Source organism: Cyprinodon tularosa, unplaced genomic scaffold (assembly GCF_016077235.1).
Source record: "Cyprinodon tularosa strain WSP-4 unplaced genomic scaffold, ASM1607723v1 ctg55, whole genome shotgun sequence".
NCBI classification, from domain to species: domain Eukaryota; kingdom Metazoa; phylum Chordata; class Actinopteri; order Cyprinodontiformes; family Cyprinodontidae; genus Cyprinodon; species Cyprinodon tularosa.
This window is the reverse complement of record NW_024039285.1, coordinates 1,888,704-1,910,788: the sequence shown is the minus strand read 5'-3', so window position 1 is coordinate 1,910,788 and position 22,085 is coordinate 1,888,704. Positions and strand designations below refer to the sequence as shown.

The 22,085-nt window shown below is 37.3% G+C and overlaps 1 protein-coding gene across 4 annotated transcripts in view; it reads right to left on the bottom strand.

Annotated features, from left to right (window-relative positions):
- The window catches only part of LOC119796473 (disabled homolog 2-interacting protein-like), a 212,698-nt gene that overhangs the window by 170,325 nt on the left and 20,288 nt on the right, over positions 1-22,085 (bottom strand). For 3 of the 4 annotated variants that reach the window (XM_038305045.1, XM_038305044.1, XM_038305043.1), the window contains exon 3: positions 21,242-21,347. In XM_038305045.1, coding sequence (XP_038160973.1) covers positions 21,242-21,347 — 106 coding nt within the window. Of the gene's footprint in view, positions 1-13,276; positions 13,548-21,241; positions 21,348-22,085 lie in introns of those variants that run through there. The other variant, XM_038305049.1, reaches the window with a different exon arrangement.

The following is a 22,085-nucleotide window of genomic DNA, read 5'->3' as shown; positions in this document are numbered from 1 at the left end:
ACTGAAGAATCTAAAGGAAAAATGCAAAGGGCAAAAACCAAAATGCAACCAAAAGAGGACATTAGTATGTGGGCTATAGAGTTACAAAGGGACAAAAAAGTGAAGCACTGCAGTTCACTCCTACTGACAACTCGGACACACCTTTTCTTTTATCATCCTCTTTGTTTGTCCTCCTTTCTGTCTCCCTAATCTCTCATCCGCTGTCAGTCTGTTGATGTTACCGAGTCGGTTTCTGTGTTTGTGCCTAAGAATGTGTGAAAAGCAAGGCAAAAGAATGGCGACTACATTTTGTGTTTGCTGAGTCTATTCATTTACCTTTTCCATTGCTTGTGAAAGGCAGGTTATATAGGAAAAAATCTACCCTGAGAAAAAACTGAAAGACAGATGTGGAGGAATTGTAGTAACAATTGAGAAAGAGTAAATCAAAGCTAAGATGCACTGACAGTTCAATCATGTTTACAAATACCCACATTCCTGCTAGCCAACATAATTCAATGGGTTTCTGCTTAGACTGATGCAGAAAAAATGCCACCACGAGCCTTGGAATGCTGAATCGGAGAAAAATGATCGCAAAGCAGATCCAACTCAAACCCCAGTGTCTTTCTTACTACTGCCAGACACTCAGAGGTGTTGGGGCAGAGAGGAATGACAGTGTTTACCATTTTAGAGACAAAGGCAGTTGTCTGTGGGGCACGTGGGGTCATGTTGCTATGATTCGTCCAATGCCAGCCCGGGCTTTTTATGGAGAGATTCCAACTGGAATTCAAGTCAGGAAAAGTCTGTGAGAGATTTGTCCTCAGGAACTGCAGTCTGACATAATACTAAAGGAAAAAAAGATCTCAGGATTTCTATCACATTTCATCCCTTTCTTCCTTTCCATAATGCTCTCTGACATCATTTACAATTAGCCAAGCAATAAAAAAAAGCAATGAATAGAAAACTTTAAAAGTGAATAAATCTTTGCATGAGAACCTCCTTGAACTTGTTCAAGTCATGTCACAGCAGATGTGAACAGTAGAGACATCTTTTAAGTGTCTAAACAGATTTTTACTCTTAGTTTAAGTGAGATGATTTGGGGAATGTTGTACCAGCTTCAAGTAAGTGACTAATATTTTATAAAAAATATATCTTTCTCTCTGCTATGGACTGGGGACCTGTCCAGCGTGTACCCCGCCTCCCGCCTGTAGACAGCTGGAGATAGGAACCAGTATCCAGGATTAAGCGTGTCAGAAAATGGGTGGATGGATGGCCGTACTGCTCCTCTTGTGAAAGTAAAATCTTTTGGGCTCTTTTTGGCATCAAGACAATTATTCTTATTGCCACATTGCCAGACTGGACACTGTTAAAAAAAAAAGAAGAAGAAAATGGATGGATGGATGGAAATCTTCCTCTTTCAAGAAACTTTAGTACAAAAGCCAAAGGCGGTCTTACTCAACTTTTTTTTCCCCTTTGCCTTCTCAAGATAATGACATAACGATCTCGTTATCATGGATAAACCATTAATTGTTTTCTCGAGATAACAAGACAATTATCTCACTATCATGAGAAAACACTTATTGATTTCTTGAGATGACGAGATGATCAACCTGTATGAGTAATGAATGAGGCTGACCAACAGCCCTGGATACCCAGTCCATCCATGCCTGTGGTGTCTGTAGTTTTGCAGTCACAGTATATGCAAATAATCAGTTTTTTAGATTCCTTTTTGTTTTTACTCATTGTCAGGTCGTGGTGGATGATTGGATTGCATGGAATACAGTAGAAACAAATGTTTTATTTTAATGAAGATCTTTCATCTGGACTCATTTTGGGGGTTAAGGCATCTTTTACCTGTTACAGGCGTTACACCGGGGCTGCTCGGAAAAACACCCGGCACAAAGGCGCCGGAGGCATAGTTCTAATTGCTTATGAATCAAAAGAGGAAGCAAATTATCGAACCAACAACATCATCTTGTTACCTAAAGGTTAAGCACAGGATTATTTGCAAAATTACACAGAGGCTGCCATGACTTATACTTATAAATCCTCTCCTGCTGCTGTGATATATAAGGAGGTTATCAGTTTTAACACACACCAATCATCTTGTTATGACAAAAACACGACTTTCTAATGAGAAAATTATCATCTCATTATCACAAGAACGTTATCTAAAGATAGTGTACGTTATCTTCAGATAATGTGAAAATTAACTTGTTTTCTTGAGAAAACCACAGTGAAAAAGCATCTGAGGGACACAACCGCTCTCAGCTTCTGTACTTAGAATAGAGAGCCCTTACCTTTAAAAAATTATTTCAAAGTTTACCCGCATATGTTTCACAATCTAATTTGTAAAGCCTGGTCTCCATATTTAATTGGAAATATGTTGAGAAAAAAATAAATTTCCTTCTCTAAGTAGCAGTCCACTTTATGTTTAATATTGTTAAATTGTTACTTCTCTATAGCCATCATTCCAGGCTCATTTAGCGTATTTTCCCACCAACTGGCACTGAGATAAATGCCAGAGGATTATGACAGAAATGCAACCGGATAAGACACACAAACAAGGAAAAAGCGTAAACAAAACACTGATTAAAATCAGATTTTGTCGGTTCTTGGATCCTGTTTAATAGAATATACTTGAAGGAAGAAAAGGCTTAAGGCTTCCTGTCTGCTTCTACCCTCAGCTTCCAGGTTATCTCTATGAGCGTGGGAAGAGCAAATTCAAGGAATATTTACAGGGACACAAAAATCACTGTTCCACCATGGATGGTGGTGAATGTATAACAAACTCACTGCTGTGTCTTCCACACAGACAAAACACTAAAGAATATGGATGCAAATAAATTAGGATACCATGTAAATATGCTTAGTCTCTACAACAGCTCACCCAAAGGCACACAGGATTGATGAAAATGACAAGTTCAGATGCATAAAGAGTTTCTTCCTAATATTTTGCTCATCAGCTTTACTTGAACAGTATTTTCTTTTGTCTTTACCACTTTGATGAGTGGTTAATATAAGTAGATATCAGCACTAAAGTCCAACAAAATTTTCCAGGAAATTGTTACAGGAAATTATTAAAGGCTGGAAAATGTATTTCATCATTTCAGAGTTCACAAAAGTAAACTGAAGTTTGAAATGTATCCCATATCTTGATCACATATGCATTAGGGGTGGAACGGTTCCCAAAATCCACGGTTCGGTTCGATTCACGGTTTCGTGGTCATCGTTTTCGGTTCGGTTCGATTCGGAATATGTTGATTGTTACACCGAAATCCCATAAAAAATTATGAAATTAATGAAAAAATCCCCCAAAAAATAATGGATTGTAATTATTTTAAATAATCCGCGGAAACCCTGGATCATTTCCGTATGTTTTGCTGCTTTCAATTTAATCATCTCGCGAATGCTCTCTACCATCTCCAAGGGACTCAGAGGGGAGCGGACGGGAGCCACAGTGGAGGCTGTAGGCTTTGCTTTGAGCAGCCGGTCTGGAGCGCATCGGGGCAGAGCGGGGGTTGCTGACTGAGTATGAGGGATTTCGGGGTTAGCATGACATGTTGGTCATGTTGCTGTTAGCATAAACAAAACGTGTTGCACAATGCTTGCACACTGTTGCACTTTTATCCACAACTTTCTTTCCGCTGTCATCGTAGGTCACTCTAAATGCAAAGTGGTCCCATACAGCAGACCTATAAAGTGCTGCTGGTGCGTCTTCCACCTCCTGTTCTTTCCCACTCGCCATACCCACACAATTCTCCACAACAACAGATTTTTTTCCCTGCTACACCCTGCTAAGCTGCTTTGCTTCTTCTTCTTCTTGTTTACTACTGGTGGTTGGCTTTGGTCGCAGTACCGCCACCTTCTGCTCTGGAGTGTACACGATTCGCCTGTGAGAAAAAGGAGCAGCGCATGAACCGAACGAATCACACACAAACCGAACCGAGACAGTCGAACCGAACGGTTCGGATGGTTTTCATAAATCGTCCCATCCCTAATATGCATAGCATGCTACCTTCTTTAGACTGTGCCCCCTACATGCACTCTGCATTCCTGCATCACATGAACAAATGATGTCTAGAACAAAAAAAAAAAACCATAGAGAGCTTTTAATAAACTCAGAGCACCTGAGTGCACAAGAAATACTATGGAACACGAAAACTGAAGTTAAAGATAAAACTGGGTACAGATTTTAGATGTATGGTTTTAATGTTGAATTGCAAATTTAATATGACCCTCAACATTTAGCAAAAACTGACATACAACATACTTAAGGTGTATCAGTCTGGAAAGGAGCTGGTAGAGCAGTTAAAACCATTTAGAGGACAACAAATGTGACACATTAACATTTTGTTTTAAAAGAAAAGCTCTTATAGATACAGTTGATTCAATTTGAAAGATATATCCAGCTCTTTCAAGACATAATAAAGGGCATCATTAAGCATCACTCTGTTAGAGCAGCAATATTGACTGTTGCAAAAGAAGTACTGCTACAGTATCGGTAATTCTGGTACAAGCACAAACTATCACCTCCTGAACTGTGATTGGTTCGGTCTGTTTTAGCCTTGCGTTAGCCTTGAGCCTTATAAGGCTTTTAGATGCACTAAATATTGTGAACATATCATAATGTAAAAATTTAAGTACACATGTAAAAGGAGATAGTTGATTTATTCTAAACAAAAAGTACAGTGAAAACAGTTAACTAAAAGTCAATTAGAAATTTTATTTAAATTCAGATAAGTGATAAATGAGAGGAACAGGATGACACACTGGAAAATTAAAACAAATATGAGATCAACTTTCTTTCTTGAACCCATACGTGTACCGACACAGGGTTATGCCATGCATTGGTGTTGCCGGACCCATCACCAGTTTTTGATCAAATAGCTGAGCCTTGGAAACAATGCAGTGAGGTCAAACAATAATGCAAAAAAAAAAAAACCTGCATATATCTCTGAAAGTACTGTAAGACAGTCTTGGTTACTATCAGAGGTCTGTTTAGAAGGCAATGTCTCAAGTTTGTCTGATTTATTTTTCGGTAACAGAACGACCTAATTATTTTACGTAATTATCTCAGTGAATAATCCTTCAACCTTTCTTCTTCTAGATGCATCAGTCACTTTTTGTTATCATTGTTAGGTGTGTGTCATGATCTTGTTGCTGATGAATGGCTTTATTTCTCATTTTATTCACCTGCCTAGCTCCGCTCAGTTTCTCATTACCAGTCATTTGATCCACCCACTCCAACTTCTTTTTAACCAGCCCTCTAACCAGTCATTAGTGCCAGATTCTTAAAGCCCTTGGTGAGAATCTTCTGACGAGTATTAGTGTTTTCTGATTATCTGATACTGACCCGTTCTCCCTTTGGACCTCTGACCCTGCCTGTTCCCGTTCTGATCTGTTTGCCTGACCTGTCTTCGGAATCCTGCTGGATTCTGCTTGTTGACCTAACCTGAAAATGATTCCTGACTCGTCCTGGACTTACCTTCGGAACCTCTTCAGACGTCTGGTTCTGAATTTTGAGCATGTCCTTGACACTGGCTTAGGCTTTGCCCTCTTGATTATCCTGCCTTCCTTCGTCTGCTCTGATCTCATCTCCTGCTTGTTCTCCGTCCTCCGGGACTCTCTGGGTGGCTCCTGCCGCGCCTCATTGGCAGCCTACCGGCTGGAACCAACATCATCCTCTGGTCATGGACTGAACTTTAAGACCAGAGTTTCCTGCCTTAGATGCGCTAGCTGCCCACTGCAAATCCATAGTTTGTTTTAACAAATGCCTTTTTAAATATCATACTATCTATCTGCCTTGAATACTGGCTCCTCTGTTCTGAGCCGTGATAGTTTCTGACTCACCCATTATTGTAAATCTATCAGTTGCTTCAGTTTCAGGTCTTTTATGAACATGTGTCCTTTTCTGATTTAAATTAATTAATTCAACATAAGGGACCAACTAACTGTTCTCTTGACTTTCTCCCCTTTGAATCGATGAATTATGCATTTCCTCTGTTGCTCATGTTCTTTTGACTATTATGAATTTATATCTTAGCTCTGGGCTTTTAAACATGCTTCTTAAAAAAACCTTGACTTGTTAATTTATTCAAATTTTTGATCTGTACTCTCATTTATCTTTTTTTCATTCTAAAGTCTTTGAAAAACCATTTTTTAGAAATAATAAGTGTCTGTGAAAAATTTCACTCAGGTTTTAGATGACATCTTAGTGAGACCTCCCTGTTAAAGATACACAATGACATAGCCATGTCTATAAACAGTTGGCGCCCTATTTTTCTGGTTCTCCTCGACCTTACAGCAGCCTTCAACGTAATTAATCATTCTATACTTTCCTTTCATCTGATGCACAGTGCTCTCAAATGAAGTGGTTTACTTCTTATCTAATGGATACAACATTCTGTCATCAATCTACTAGTGCTCCCCTTTTGTTTGGTGTTCCACAAGTTTCTGTTCTTGGTCTCCTTCTCTTTATTTCATACGATGCTATCCGGGAAATGTATAGTTTTTTTGCTCACTGTTTTGTTACTTATGCTGAAAACTTTATACACTTATCTATCTTTTGAGCCATGCTATTTCCTCTCTCCTGGACTGCATAATTGCTGTTAAACAGTGGCTAGGTCAATATGATGAAGTCGTAACTAACTAACATATATTACACCTAAATAAATTCAAACACATTTTAAAATGGGGGGATATTCCATTCATTGTTTGAATTTGATAAACCAGTTGACTCAAAACATGTTTTTTTTCAATTTATGTCATCTTGTCAAAGTTAATTCTTCTCTGAATTGACTTGGACAGGGCCATTTGTTTTTCTCATTAGCTCTTGACTTAAATAATGTGATGGTCCATATCCATATCTCTCAACCTTATTTTAATCATCTTCAATTTTTCCAGAACACAGCTGCGATACACTGAATTCTTGTCCAACTTAGAATTGAACTTAAACTTTTCTTTTGTTTTTTTTGCCTTGGCTTGGTACAGAAGAGATAAAAATACGATGTTAACTAAAAAAGAGCCAAATGAAATGTAAGACAATAAAATAAGTGAACAAGAGAGTCTGCAACAGGCTGCACACAAGTTGATGCATGCACGCACTGACATAAATGTATAAGCATAAGCATCTTTTCTCAAAGTAAAATTTCATGCTGACGTAATGGATCACCTTAATTGGTCAATACCTGTTCAGAAGTGCAACTTTAAGGCCAATTTTCCTTTGACAGAATATAAAAACTTAGGCTTGCACACAGGAAGCTTCAGAAAATACACTTGTACATTTAGTGTTTTGCTTTTAAATTGCTTAGACGGCAAGCAAATTAGTTGCATATTGTCTAGAAAAACATCAAAAAGGGAAGAATCAGAAACTTCTGTGCAAAAAGGTTTGGTCACATGACCTCGCACAATTAAACTCATACAAGAATGCACAAGCACGTCCTATTGTCCGTGAAAACAAAGATATTTGCAACTGGAAGCAGGACAGACTAAAATTTGCATTTTCATTTAGAAAACATCTGCACAGGCTTTTACCCTAACAGAGCAAATATATCTCCCTTTAACTGGGATGAACTGCCAGTAAATCCTATTGTAAAATAGATTACAACTTCTACGCTGACGGCCCAATTCCTAAATTTACTCTCAGTGTGCCACCCAGCTGCTGTCTGAAAAAGTTTTACCACATGACATGGCAACCAAGAATAAATCCTTTATCAAGAAAACTGAACATTCTTTGTAAAAAAAAAAAAAAGCCCTGTAGCCCTTTTAAGCATAAGACTGTGGTTTCAAGTTGAGCATATCTGGGGGTTCTTAAAGTGTAGAGAGAAACACTTCAAACAAGAAAATAAAAAGAAAGACCCCCTTGTCTCTAATAAAAGTCCTTCAAGTAGTATCTCAGTTGGCTTACTTCCCTGGCTGAATAGAAACTCTCACACAAGTTATAACACACCGTCATACCAAATAAGTCCACCTGTTTTCTGCTCTGCTTTTTCTGCAAGCCCTCTGCCTTTCTCATCTAGGACAAAAAAAAACAGGCAGACCTATTTACATGTCAATGAGGGGCACAGTGAGGACTTTTTTTTTCCATGTTCCTTTCTTCTCTCTGAAACATACCCTCATCTCTTCAGGTTTCTGCAAGATGTATTCTCTTTGATGCCAAACAAAGAGATATCTGCTCATAATGTGAAATATACTGTAAGGTTTTAAGCATATCCAGCAGAAAAAAATATTAGGTGTGCAGAAGAAGCAAAACTCTCTTTGTAGGCAAGTCTGATAACTATGCATATGAAAGCTAATAGTATAAACATTTACCACACTTTCTCTGTAACATATTCTACACGATCTAAAGAAGCAAAACTGAAAATATAAATTTGCTTTTTCGATTGGTTATACTCATTTGCTTAAGCCTTATAGATACAGATATATAAAAGAATTACAAAAATGTATTTAAAAATTAATTAAAAATTAGAGTATAATTCTTATATATTCCCCAAAAACTAAGACTGTTTATTCAAATTATTGGATGCAAACTGTTGGTACTTCAACATACAAGGAAGAAGATTTGTCATCTCAAACAAAATATTTGTTATATTGAGAAGCTTAAACGTTTCATCAATCCAAGTCACATCAACTTCCAAGAGCCCCTTTTACAACTTCAAAAGTAACTTTTTATTGCAGCCGGCATGAATGAACAGATGCAGAGTTTGGAAGTAAAGAAAAAAAAAATTTTGTATCAACCATAATTCTCCCCATTACAAAGACCCACAACGAAAAGAAAATGTTTTGGCAGAAAAATGCGTGATGGAGGCTGATGGTGAGTTTAAATTAGGTTATGTCATATTAGAATAAGCGTTCATTACCACATGTTTTGCTCTAGTTAATGAAATAATTATATTGCGCATGCTCCCCTCCAGTTCCGAGGAAGTCGGAGCGGAAGAAGACGGGAGGAACCGCGGAGGCTGTAGGCTTTGCTTTGCACAGGCGGTCTGGTACGGAGTGGTGCGGAGCGGGGATGTGGGATTTCGGGGTGAGCCTGCTTCTGTTGGAGTTTTCTTCCTGTTAAAAGGTAGTTTTCCTCTCCACTGTCGCTACAAGCATACTTGGTGTGAGGGATTGCCTTTGAGTCAATGAGTTGATGCAATTCCTTAGACATGTGTTGTGAATTGGCACTGTGTAAATAAACTGAACTGAATTGAATTATGACATAAAGTACTTGACATCTGCCTTAAGAAGAAATGTTTTTTCTAGGTACATTAAAAGCACAGTGTTTACAGCATAAAACTTTGCAGTTTTTCCCCTCTGCATCTAATATTCTAATCAACTCCAGGGGCGGCACAAACCGAAAGCTTACAATACCACAGGAACCAGGAACCAGGGCTCATCTGCCATATTATTCTGCGTAGATCTGTACGAGCAGTTACAACATTTTCTTAGGTGCATGGTGTGGAAAAACTCAGGATGTGTGAAGGCCATGTGGAGAGAACATGCAAGTTAAAATGACGTAATTTTGCCACACATGGCTTTGCAGGCCTTGCATCAATGCATCAAGCATTAGCTGTGTTTCCATCTAACTGAAATGCTAATTTTAAGCAAACTCATAAAAGTTTGAAAAAAGGAAACGTGAATTTGTGGTTTTTACATTTGGTATGAAGCAAATCAACTAAGCGATGCGTAGCATAATGTCATCGTATGTCGGCTTCCACATCAGGCATAGGACTAATAAACAGAAAGTAAAGACTGGAATATACTGTGTACCACATATCAGTAATGGAGGAATTTTTTCATGAAATTGTTACTGGCAATTTCCTACGACAACATGTCAGCTAGTAATGGAAATGTTGCTTCCAGCCATGTTTACACACATAATAGGAACATCTGGGAAGATGCTGACAGGGGAAACAGCTGATCAGTCAAGTTCACTGTCAGAGCTGATTGGAAAAAAGTGTTTCCCTCTCTGATTTTGCCCATTAATGATTTTTAGCAAAAGCTGAAAATCACCTCAAACAGATGCAACTTTCTTTTTTGTGAATTTGAGTACGTTTTTTCAAATTTTTCTTTTTCTATCAAGCATTACTGAAATACTTCAAAATGCACATTGGAAAAAGCTTATGTAAATGCAACTATTGTCACTAACCAATATTTACCAGTAGCAGGTTCTATATCATAAGCTAATTTGTACATGTGTAACCAGAAATACATCTAAATTGCCATTGATTGTACTTTATGGAAACTGAGATCACTTATTTCTATATCTAATTAAACTGTAAAAAGTTAATAGTGACATTGTTGAGAGAATAAATTGATTTATATCATTTCTGTTGTATCACTTCTCTATACTAGATCTGCCCAGGAAATACAATCCCTGCCCTCCTTCCGACATTGCATTTTTCGGCTTTAGATTTATAAATAATTGTAGTTACTTTCATGTTGGTTTCATGTTTACATTTCATTGTACATGTATCATATAAAGCCTACAGAACGACCCAACTAAAATGCAGATAAACACAGTGCCTATTTTAGTACTGAGCATGACCGATTAGGATGTCAGACAAGCAATATCACTGAAAAAGTGTAAACCCATCCATTCTTTCAGCATAATCATTATTAATATTTTATATGATGTAGCTCAGTAGGCTTTGATCATTTCAGGATAGCAATAAGTAATTTCAATACATTAAAAACAACGCTTAATGGCAACTTGAAGGAATTTCTAGTCGAACATGTGCAAATGACCTGATGGTATGGAAATGACAAGCATAAACAGGCCTTAAGTCATGCACAGTATTTATAATGACAAACTAATGGAGTGAAAAACTGAAAAGATATTTAGGTTTTATGTCGAATTTTCAAACCTTAGTTGACAAGTTTACTACTTTGCAACTCTGGTCATATTAATCTGAGGGAAAATAGATCATATGGGAAGTTCAGCAGGACTCTATTTTCTGGCTGCCTTAGATTAGTGTGTTGATGCGTTTGAGTATCGTATCATCTCTTACAAAAGTTTCCTAATGCAATGCCAACTCTCAAAAAGTTACTAAAAGTTACAAGAACCCAACCTACATTTCTTTTCAGTGTCAAACAACATTCAGAAAATACTGCATCTTTGAATCTGTCAAAAAATACCCTTGACAGTGGATATGAAGGCTCAAGTCCAGACATGTTACTTGATTTGAAGAATGCAAAAATGGAAAAACACTTTACGCTATTGATCCCCCATGTTTTTAAATGGAGAGGTAGTAAACATGCAGCCCACAAACACCACTTTGTTACTGGCATCATATTCTAACTCAACTTTAATCTATTTTCAGTCTTTCTTCTTTAAACAATTCATCGATTATCTCTTTTAAAGTTTCTCTTTCTTTGAAAAACTTCTCAATTAGATTGGTAACACAGCTTTTCAAAGCCGTATTGAGTGACGAAATATATCAGGCATCAGCACTATCTTATGATAGAAGGAAGGGATATATGCAGTCACAGTTTGGTGCAAGGCAATAGGTAATATAAGACAACAAAATGCATGCAGAAAGGTCGTTCAAGGATCCACTTTCAGATTTGTTGCAATCAAAAGTGTTAATGGGAGTATTTTTCTTTTAAAGAATGGAAATTGATACCTGTGAGTCTGGTAAACTGTGAACTCTAAAGATCTAATCGAATGACATCAAATGATAACTTTCTTTTTTCATTTACATCACCTTGAAAAAGTATTTTTAAACAGTTTTCTTTTAAATGTCTTTTGAATGTAGTAAAACCCCAAAATCCAATTAAATTGTTAAGAAAATAATAAATAATTTTAAAACTGTTTAGAGTGTGACTTAAATTCTACCCAACTTTTGAGTAACTATAGTCTCTTTTTTTTTTCTGGTAAATGAGTAACATATTGCTAACTTCAGACCTTATGTTTGCTGTGTTTTTGTATGGCTTATAGCAAACTCTTTTCCATAACATTTAAAATGTTGTCTTGCATGGCTAATCGTACTCCCCCATTCCACTGATTTAATGGCTAGTCCTTTGACTTGTGTACTCCTTGTCCAGATATTCAGTTCTGGATTATTTTTTAATCATGCACTTTGTGTACACCTAATGCAAAAAAATCGAATTATAAAGCTGGTTCAAGATTGAGGTTGTAAAATAGAAACATTAAGAAAATATGTTTTACCCCATCTGCACCGAATGAACAAGTCCAGCTGGTTGAAATAAGATGTTTGACATTTTGAGTCAGGAATTTTGTGTGAAGGTGTGGAAAAGTAGGTTCTTACTTATCTGATTTAGACTGTTTGTAGAAGTTCCTTATCTCAAGAGATGGATAAAAAGCTCTACTCTGCAGCCTCTCCTCCCCTCCTCTTTTTCTTTGGGACTTCTTCTCTACTCCTATGGCAGACGGCCCATCACATAAAACAATGTGGCTCAAACGCTGGCAAAGAGAAACTATGGCCTCCTGGAAATATGCTCTCTGTTGACTCATTCTCTAAACCACATTCTTCATCAGTAGCACAGCAAAGTCCTTCCCGTTGGCCATGAAGGCAAAATATCTTTTCTGGCCGAAATAATTATATATTTTTTTTACTTTTAGCAACTTAATGATCAAGTTAAGGCCTAAACTTTAAGAGAAAGACAAGATGGATTTAAAAGAAAGACAAACCAGCTAACAGTATAGTCCAGATCCCCTTGGATTTATTTGTGTACATAACTCTTTCTCTTTCTTTCTCCCCTCCCCACCTTTTCCCACTTTCTCCAAATCCCACTTTCATTCTTTCGCGCTGCTCCGGGTTTTCAAAGCACAAACACCCACATACTTCCAACGCTGCACACACCACAAATATACAGATTCACACAGCAGCCAAATTATCATGAAGCCTTCGAGTAGGAATCCCACACCCACGGTCCTCACATATGCTAATTATTCTGGTTGAATACAAAGAGGAGAGCTTTCAGTTTTTACTAGGCTCATACCGGGAACAGCTTTAACTCAAACAGAAAGAGAGTTTCCATTCTCCAGGCAATTTTCTCACTTTTTCTCTACTAACAGCAAAACTCCGAAAGAGAAAAAAGAAGATTGTTAAAGTGAAATATTTTCAGCATGATTTCACTATACTGTCATGAAGCCCCTTTCACCTTTTCACCCCCTTCCCAACAGAGCTGACTAATGTTCTATTCATAATGACCACAGAGGGCCAAGTCAACAGGCTGGCAATAAAAACAGGATATATGGAAAAACACATGCCCCTACTCTGTTTTTCAAATACTTTTTCCCCCCTGTTGTTCCTTTTAGATATTTTTTACTCAGTTTTTTCTTACTTACCATTCTGTGCATCTGTTTGGGTGCTGGTGTCAGGCTCCATGGCAAACCTACAGGGTAATGATGAGCGCCCAGATCAGCATTCCCACATTCTGACTTAGCCGAAGAACTTTTCACCAGCTGAATTTCAACCGAAACAGCTAGTTTAATATAATGTCCTTCTGCTGCCGTCTCTGTTGTTCTTTCCAGTCAGATCAACTGGCTCTGATCTGGGCCCCCAATGCCTGCCAGCTCAGCTCAAGCTTCTACTGTTGTGTTACATCTGTCTGACTGAAACCCTCTGTGGAGAGCAAGGCATCGAGAGAATAACAGAGCCTGGAATCGGAGGGAGGAGACAGGGGCAGTTCCCACATGGAAAGAGACAGATCTGGGTGGATGGAATTGCATCTGTGCTAAATGTCTCCTCTTTGATCAAACTTTTCTCCTTCTTTTAAAGCAGTGTGCGATTTTGGTGTGAAACACTGAGAATAATACAAGGTTAATCTATTTAAGCTGCCTTGGAAAAGTGTTTAAACACATTGAAGACAGCAATAGTCAGCTTAAGATACTCTGTTCATATAATCTTAATTAGCCTCATTCATGTATATACCTAATGCTATGTGTTTTGGACTTTAGACTTACAACTTATTGCACTTCTCAAGATATTGGTGGCATGGGGTTTTTTCACCAAGACTTCTTCTAGATATAAAAAGAGGTGGTACTGACGAACCACAGTTGGGATTTCTTCAGTTGTGTCCTCTGATACTTCACATGGCGGCAGAATCTACACAGTGATTTTTTTTTTTTTTTGCATTCCTAAACACATTTTCTATAGGTAAATAATTTGTATATTCTAATAAACAAAGAAGTGTTTAATATTCCTTGCTGGCTGATGTTACCTTAACAATATTAGTGAGGAACGTTTCCTTCAACCACACAGATTTCAAATTTGCCCCAAAGGGCCACCTGTAGGGCACACCCTAATGTCAGCATTTTCTCTCCTCTGATTGTTAGTGCAAAATGCTTCCAGCCAAGCCATATCGACACTCTGCACTTTAGCTTTTGTTAAAAGCTGTTTTTCGGGCCTCAATGATTGATATTAAATGGAGATACTAAGACTTCCTGCACAAAGACAGAATGATACATTTTGTTAATAAATATTCAGCATCTCTAGTGAGTGTGATATATTTTATTTTCATGCTTTATGGGCTATTTTATCTGGTAACTAGATGCATATTTAATCTGAATGGCTCTGTTGGTGTTAATGTGGGAGAGTTATGTTATGGTTATGGAGTAGAGGAGTTGTCTTAAATGGGCTTCTCACCATCACGCTAATCTTCCTCTTGGTTATACCTGCGCTTCTTACATTTCATATTGTTGTTTCGTTTTTCATCCAATTGGTGACATACTTACGCCCTAGGGTGCAAAAATCTTTGCATTTTGACTTTGCCATTAAAAGTTGTGCATACAAGTAGGAGAGCCCCGGGCGCACCAAAGTTTCGCCCTGAGATGATAGGAACTGTCTGATTGACAGGTCGAGTCATGGAAGTGAGGTCCCTTAAAGCAAACTTACCAAGACAGGCTCAATGTGAAATAAATTGGAGCTGATCAGCTGAACATCAAAATTAATCAGCAGTCCAAAGACAGATGGAGACTGCACACTTTTCCAGGACCTGGCTTAGCTACAAGGCTTGGCTAACTGCATGCAGCGAAGCTAATGCTTTATTCTGCTGACTTAACTCCGTGCTTCCTTTTTCAAACATCAGGGTTTGACCCAGCATGCATAAAGATATGTAGGACTGATTTAAATCACTTTTTCGAAAAGGAGAGAAAGAAGAATGAACAATCTGGGATTCATATGAAAAATAATCTAATATAGTGTAATTTTCTAGATGTTTGTTAATTTGCATAGTTGCTCTTAAATAAATACATTCTCATAAAATAAATAGTTTTTATATATTAAGAACATATAAGCTGACTAAAAGCTTCCCTGTGACTTTAAACTTTCTCTTCTTTACATAGTGACACTAGCTACGTTTACATGCGCAAAATTTCCCCGATCCGATCCAAACCTTGGTTGATCGGAAATTCAAAATCTCCGTTTACATGGACACTAAATGAAATGATCCGATCATGACGTGTGTATACATGTACCAAGCGTTGGATCAGATTAAATCTTTTAAGCATGTGCAGAACTTCCTGCCAAACTTGGCAGTTCTGTTTGCGTCTGGTTTTTGGGAGGCCTGACAAACGATGCCCTCGGAGCGAGCGGAAAGAAAAAACGGAGAGAGGAGGAAAAAAGCGCTTGGCAGCGAAATGTCCGAGAGAAAATGTAGAGAATGAGCGATTGAACCGGCGTGGGAGAGCAAGTAGGCTGTGGAGAGAGAAAAGAGGAAGAGGAGGAGGATAAATTCCTGCTACCTGCAGCTTTAAATGAACTTGAGTGTATAAGTCGGCGTTCCTAGACTCCTCCCGCCATGTTGTTCACAACAAGAGCGAGAGCGACCGGTGGTTTCCTGTTGTTGACAAGGCGGAAAACCATCACGCTGACGTCGCACACATGCGCAGTGAAGATTATTTTACTCTTAAGATCCGAATGGGTGTTTATATGGACGCCAATCGGAATGGCGATCGGCAAAAACCACCTCTCTCTTTCGGAATTAAATTTAGATCCGATCGGACCGAATCGGATTAGAATCTTCAGTCTGACATGTTTACATGAAACATTTTTGATCTGATCAGGCCTTCAATCCGATTAGTTGTATCCATGTAAACGTAGCTACTGAGCAGGTAAAGACATACATTTTCACATTCTTGCAAACAACTCTTTTCCTGAGCAAATAGTAATCATGCACTTTGACTTGAAAGAAAGCATTAGGATTGTTTGTTAATTTTTTTTTATCATATCTTTGTTTAATTCTTTTTATATAGGATCTTACATCGAGGAAAAACTGAGAAAAAAATGCAGATCTTGTAATAAATAAAATAAGGGAGATAACTGCATTAGGATAGCGATAAATATTTAATCTCTTGATGTGCTCTACAATTAATACAAGTTTTCTTTTAAAAAACTTTGACAAGTTCCAAAGAAAACATGTCAGGTACTCAATATGAAGCCTGAAGATGAAACAAGATGAAAGTGCTATCTAATTTGTTTGAATCCTTTTCATGTGCATGTAAATTGAATCTAAGGGATAAACAGGTAGGACTCAGAACGTCAGACTGAATTACTGGTTAAGCAAAAGTGTTTGTAGTTTTGCAGGGTGGAGAACAACAACAGTCAAACACACAGCCTCGCTCACAAGTTGGATATTTAAAACAGAAAAAACATACAGATAACCTTTATCTGTATAACATTATCCATACCCCTGAACGATTTAGGTTTACAAAAATATTTTAATTGCATACAGACATATCTCGTTTCATCAATGTAGAACCTGTGTAAGAAGCTAAGATTAATGGCAGGAAGACCTTCCAGTTTCCAATAAATGGGAGATTTTCATCAAAGAAAAAAATTCAAAATACGAAGAGAAATATTCAAACAGGCAAAAAAGATGGTCACCAATAAGAAAATGTCTGTAATGCCATTAAAGATTTTTCTCAAGGATTACAGAGAAGGTTTTGACATTTCATTTTGTAATTAAAGTAGTAAAAGAGATCAGTATGTTTCTTAATTTACATTCCTTAAACATCCTTTCATTAATTAAATAACTGTTTTTATGTAGTGATGATCTACAGCAAAGGTTTTCAAAGAGGAATGATGAGTTTTTAAAAAATGATCTGCTTCATTCCAACAGAAAGAAAGCTGCCAGAAAAATGCAGCTCTATCTTTGTTTTACTTGATTGTAATAATTTGTTTTTATGTTTGTACAATATTTATTTTGATGAAATTTGCATGTTCATGATCCTACAGTTTAAGAATTATGCTGAATGACCATGAGTTTTTATTATGCAAAAGCATTGTTTTTATGACTTATTATTAGAAAAGTAAAACATTTTTGCTTTTGGCAAACTCTAAGTTTACTGAATCTGATCTCATTGAAAGGCTGAGTTTTCCGTTTCACATTGAAAGTTTACCCAAACTCTGTTTCTGTTACCATAGCAACATTCTCCCCAGAGCTAACCTGGTCGGGAGCAGGTTTTGCTCAGAAAACTCAGAGTGTCCTCTGTTTTTCTCTTGTAAATTTGTATGAACAATAAATCAGTCACAAGGTCCAGTAAAGACATTAGGTGTTAAAAACACAAACATAGTTTTTCCTTCAGACAAGGATCCAATTAAAGAATAAGTGGCATTAATTGATGTTGAATTAAATATTTATACGGAAAGGGTTCTCAGACCGCATATAGATGTCCTTTCTATTCAGAAAGTTATCTTAATGAGGGCTACCGTTTAACATCACAATCCATCATATACATCCAGGACCTTATCCATCACCACATTTGCAGCATTGCAGATTTCTATAACAGGTATTTAACTGAACCTGACTTGATGTGTAACAGCATTATAGAAAACAACTGTGCAGTCAAACAGCCACTTAGTATTTACTGTGTGATGGAATACAGAAATAAAATGAGGGGAAAGCCCATGATATCCCTAATGTATGTATGATATCCCTAATGAGTTGTTAATAAGCCTTTGGATTAATTTTTGCTGTAATGTATTTTCCTGAGAAAGTTCACTGTTTTCAAGTTGGTCTTTTTATGAAAAATGGATCACAATGGTTTGCCCTAGTATTTTGCCTTAGAGGAGGCATTGTGCTGCTTTCCGGACATAAAGATGTGATTGACTTTCTCACTCCTCTGTTCTGGAATTTCTTTAGATGTTGGCAAGATAATCTATAGAGAATATTTATTTATTTAGATATAGAGTTTTATTTTGACAAGACCAAATTGCTTTGGTGTTACAAATTAGTTCTTTTTGAGCAGTTTGATATAAAACTGTATCAGTCTCTACAATAGGGGTCCCTCCTATTAGTTGAAAAAAAAAAAACATTGTTCTTTGGTATGTTATTCAGATTTCCTGTAAAAGAAAGAATAATAATCCTTTTTTAAACCTTTTTTTTTCATCATAAAGAGCACTCCTCACTTTTTAAATTCTTCAGGAGTGTAATTATTTTGTTCCAGTTCTGTCTGAAATCCCAGAAAATATTTTCTGGATTAGATGTGTATCTACCCAAAACACATATTAAGGTTAAGGCCTTAGACAGTTTACATGTACAGCACAGAGGGTGATGTATTAGGTCATCTTAATTCCAACATTAACAGGTTCATTTCACTGCCTTTTAAATTTTGCTTGAAATTTTTTTATTTGCAGACTCCTCTAACTTTTGGAATTAATTTCTATTGAAAAAAACTGTATCAATAAATATTTAAACGCATTATATCTCTTCATAATACCGCTGTAGTGGTCCTCTGGGACAAAAGACCTATGAGCCTATAGGCCTATTTAAATTATAATAAATAAATAGAGATTCACTAATTTATTGTCATATACACTTCAGTGCACGCAACCAGGGTCTGTAACACACAGACATCATTCATCACATTAATTATTATTCAGTTATCAACTTCACAATAAAACACTTTTCAGTGGCTCTATGCCAATTTGAAAAGCTGGCATTTATGAAGGGGTTGTCTTTTTTGAATTTGTCTCTTTTTTTCAAACTTTTTTCAGATGAATGAAACACAAAATATAATAAATAGTCTCTTCTACATAATGTAGCCACTGCTATCTAACAAACTAAGTCAGTGCCACAGAACGTGAGAACGTTCATTGCTTAAAAGCGGTGCAGGAAATTTGAAAATGAAGGATGTTGGCTGGAAGGGCTTGTCTAATCCAGTCAGGCAAGCTTAGGTTGCGGGTGCTGAGCCTGTGCCTGCCGGGGACACTGCTATCAGAGGCACAGTCTCCTCACTCCGGCTTCTCTTCCTTGTTGTGGTTGCGGTACTAGTGTTCTTCTTCATTTATTGTGGTTTTCCAAAAACTTCTGTTGCCGCAAGCTGGATACCTCATTACTCAGGGACCACTAGCTTGCTTTGACGTTGCCATGAAAACGTAACTTCCGTGAACTTGTGCTGATCAGGCCTCAAAATAATTCAAATAAAATCAAAATACATGTAATAGTAAATTTTAAAAAGGTCAAAATCATTTCCCAAAATATTCAAAAGAAAGTTCTAAATTGTGCAAGTATTTTAATATATTTTTTAAATCTCCATCTCACCAATAGGGGGTGCTGCAGCACCCTCAGCAGCCCCACTTCCCGCGGCCATTACAGTGATGCACAGACATGATATATCTAAACATTATCTATGCATGCTCCACAAAGTGTACCTCAAGGTCCTATCAAAACAACAGAAGTACATTTTAAAAGTTGCTGTATTTCTTTGTAATTATGAGGGAATTGTTTTTGATCAACAATTGTTGATCTTTGATAACTAATCAAAACTATATTAGAATGTGATGCTTTAACAAAATCCCAGTAAAACATGGAATGGCCTGAAATAAAACACTGTTTATTATCATTATTATTCAATATAGACAATATAACCTTGGTGTTACCTGAGTAAGATTTAAAGGTATCAAATGTAAATACTTCCCAAGCCTTGGTTGTACATTTTCTAACCAGGAAATTTATTAGGAACACCTTCCTGGATGGTTTTCCAATTTTACATCATAGCACCATAACGCAGCAGCAGATCTGTCTGCAGAACATCCATATATAACTTACAAAAATTGCTTGTTGCATTAAGACCTTCTTGATGTGGAGGCCAATGGTGAAACGTAAACTAAACTGGTTTTCATGTTAAAGAAACCAGCACATGGTATACGCATACTTCCTGGTTCATGATGTTGCTGAAAGGAGCCATCAAAAGAGTTTAAGTTCATGACAAGATAAAAACTAATAGGTGGCCGGTTTGACCAATGCACGCTGTCTTCACTAAAAGCTGATCTTATTATTTGATGGTCTGCAATACAACAACCAAAATTCATTGTTAAATTACACCTGGCAAATATTTTTATTGTCTTTGTTTTTCCAGGCAAATAATTTTCTTATCATCATTCTGTCAGCTAATGGTGACATCGTTTCATTGGCGTTCTCGAGAACATCTCTAGCAAACTACACAAAGTAACTCCTTGTTTTACTTTACATTTTGTTTTCCCTTGATTTCCCATTAATATGCATACATAAAGAAAGCAATTATGAAATTATTTTAAAATGGAACGTATGTTTCTTGTCAGGGATTGTCTTTACAGGTCCCAAGTATAAAAGTGGTGCCTATGATAATAAAACAAAGCTTTGTCTAAGTCTAAAAAAGCATCAACTACTTACCAAGTCATCTATATGGTAAACATCAAACAAGAAGTAAAAAAAAAAGGGAAGCAAGAGAGAAAACGACAGGCTGCCCATTCTTTATCTAAAACAAACACCATAAAACACATGCTTGCATCGTCTTCTGAAGAGAATCATAAGAAAAGCCTAACTACTAAAAAACTTTGTTAGGTCGTATCCCAATTTGCAGCTCAGACACACTCCAGTCCCAATATCTCTTCAGTTCTAACTTTATGTGTTGATTCTCAACTCTCAGCTTTCACTCAAATTAAGCCTTTACACCTCGGTCTGAGGAGAGCTTGCAAAAAAACCTGAAAAAAACAACTTTTACAGCAGTATTGGAGTGTGGAAAGTAGTCTGTCATGAATACAGAACAGTGTGAAGCAGCAAGCACTCCATCTAGTGGATTAACAGTATCAACAACTAGATAGAAAAACTTCCTTTTCTGGAAGTATTTTTACCTCGTGGGCTCCGTTCGGCCCAATCTACATGATGATCTTTAGATTTAGGTTTGACTTGAATGAAAACAGCTGTTATCAATGATGCACAAGTCTAGTCAACACATACAGATGAAATTGCCCATGCAACCATTGAAATTCTTTCCAGTAAACTTGGTTTGGTGTTTAGTCTCAGCAGCAGGAAGCTTTGGGCTGCTTACCGCTCTCTGTGGAAATCTGGCTGTGGAACTCTGGAAACTGGGTTTCGACTGGAACGCTGATGGTGCGTCGCAGAAGATGGGCCCTGGCTGACGCAACTCGCCTCCCCTGCAAAAACAGACAATCTCTAAGAGTTTGAGGCAGATAGAACTGTCAATCAATCCAACAAAAATGAGAGAAGAGTACCAAACAAACAAAAGCTAAATAGCATACACTTAAATAATATATCACACATTGAACAGGGCCCTTATCTCTATAGCTGTGGTTATTCTGATCATTGTGTTAAATATTGTATAGGGTTGACATCTCACAATAGCTGTTGTAACCTTGATAAGTGAGTGTCTGTTGTTCCAAGTAGAACAGGCATTAGCAGCGCATCAATCTGTGCCAACCTCTTTTCTTTCTGTAGCCTACATTGTAAATGTTTGGCTCCAAATGATTAAATAGACAAAAGGAAAGGGAGGGCTTTGAAGAAAGAAAGGTCTGGTGTCCTCCACTTGCGGTGATAATGGCTTATCGAACCCGCTCACGTCTCTAGACTCATTGCAGCACCCTGTCTGCCTTGTTTTCTCACGTACTCTGATACGACTGTCAGAGTATCTCTGTCTCCATCTGATCCTTTCCGTCATTCTCTTGTATGTATCAGGGGAAAAAGCCTTCTCCCTAGTATCGTTTTTTTTCTGCAGCTTTCAACCTAGATGTCAAAATAATCTGATCTAACACACAAAAGCGGATCATGGCATTACTGTATTATCATAGTGTGTATTCACAACCCGTGAACTAAGGTCATGCTGGTGTCCGCAGGGTTGGCACAACTAGAAAATTGACGTTTTTCTAAGGAGGATT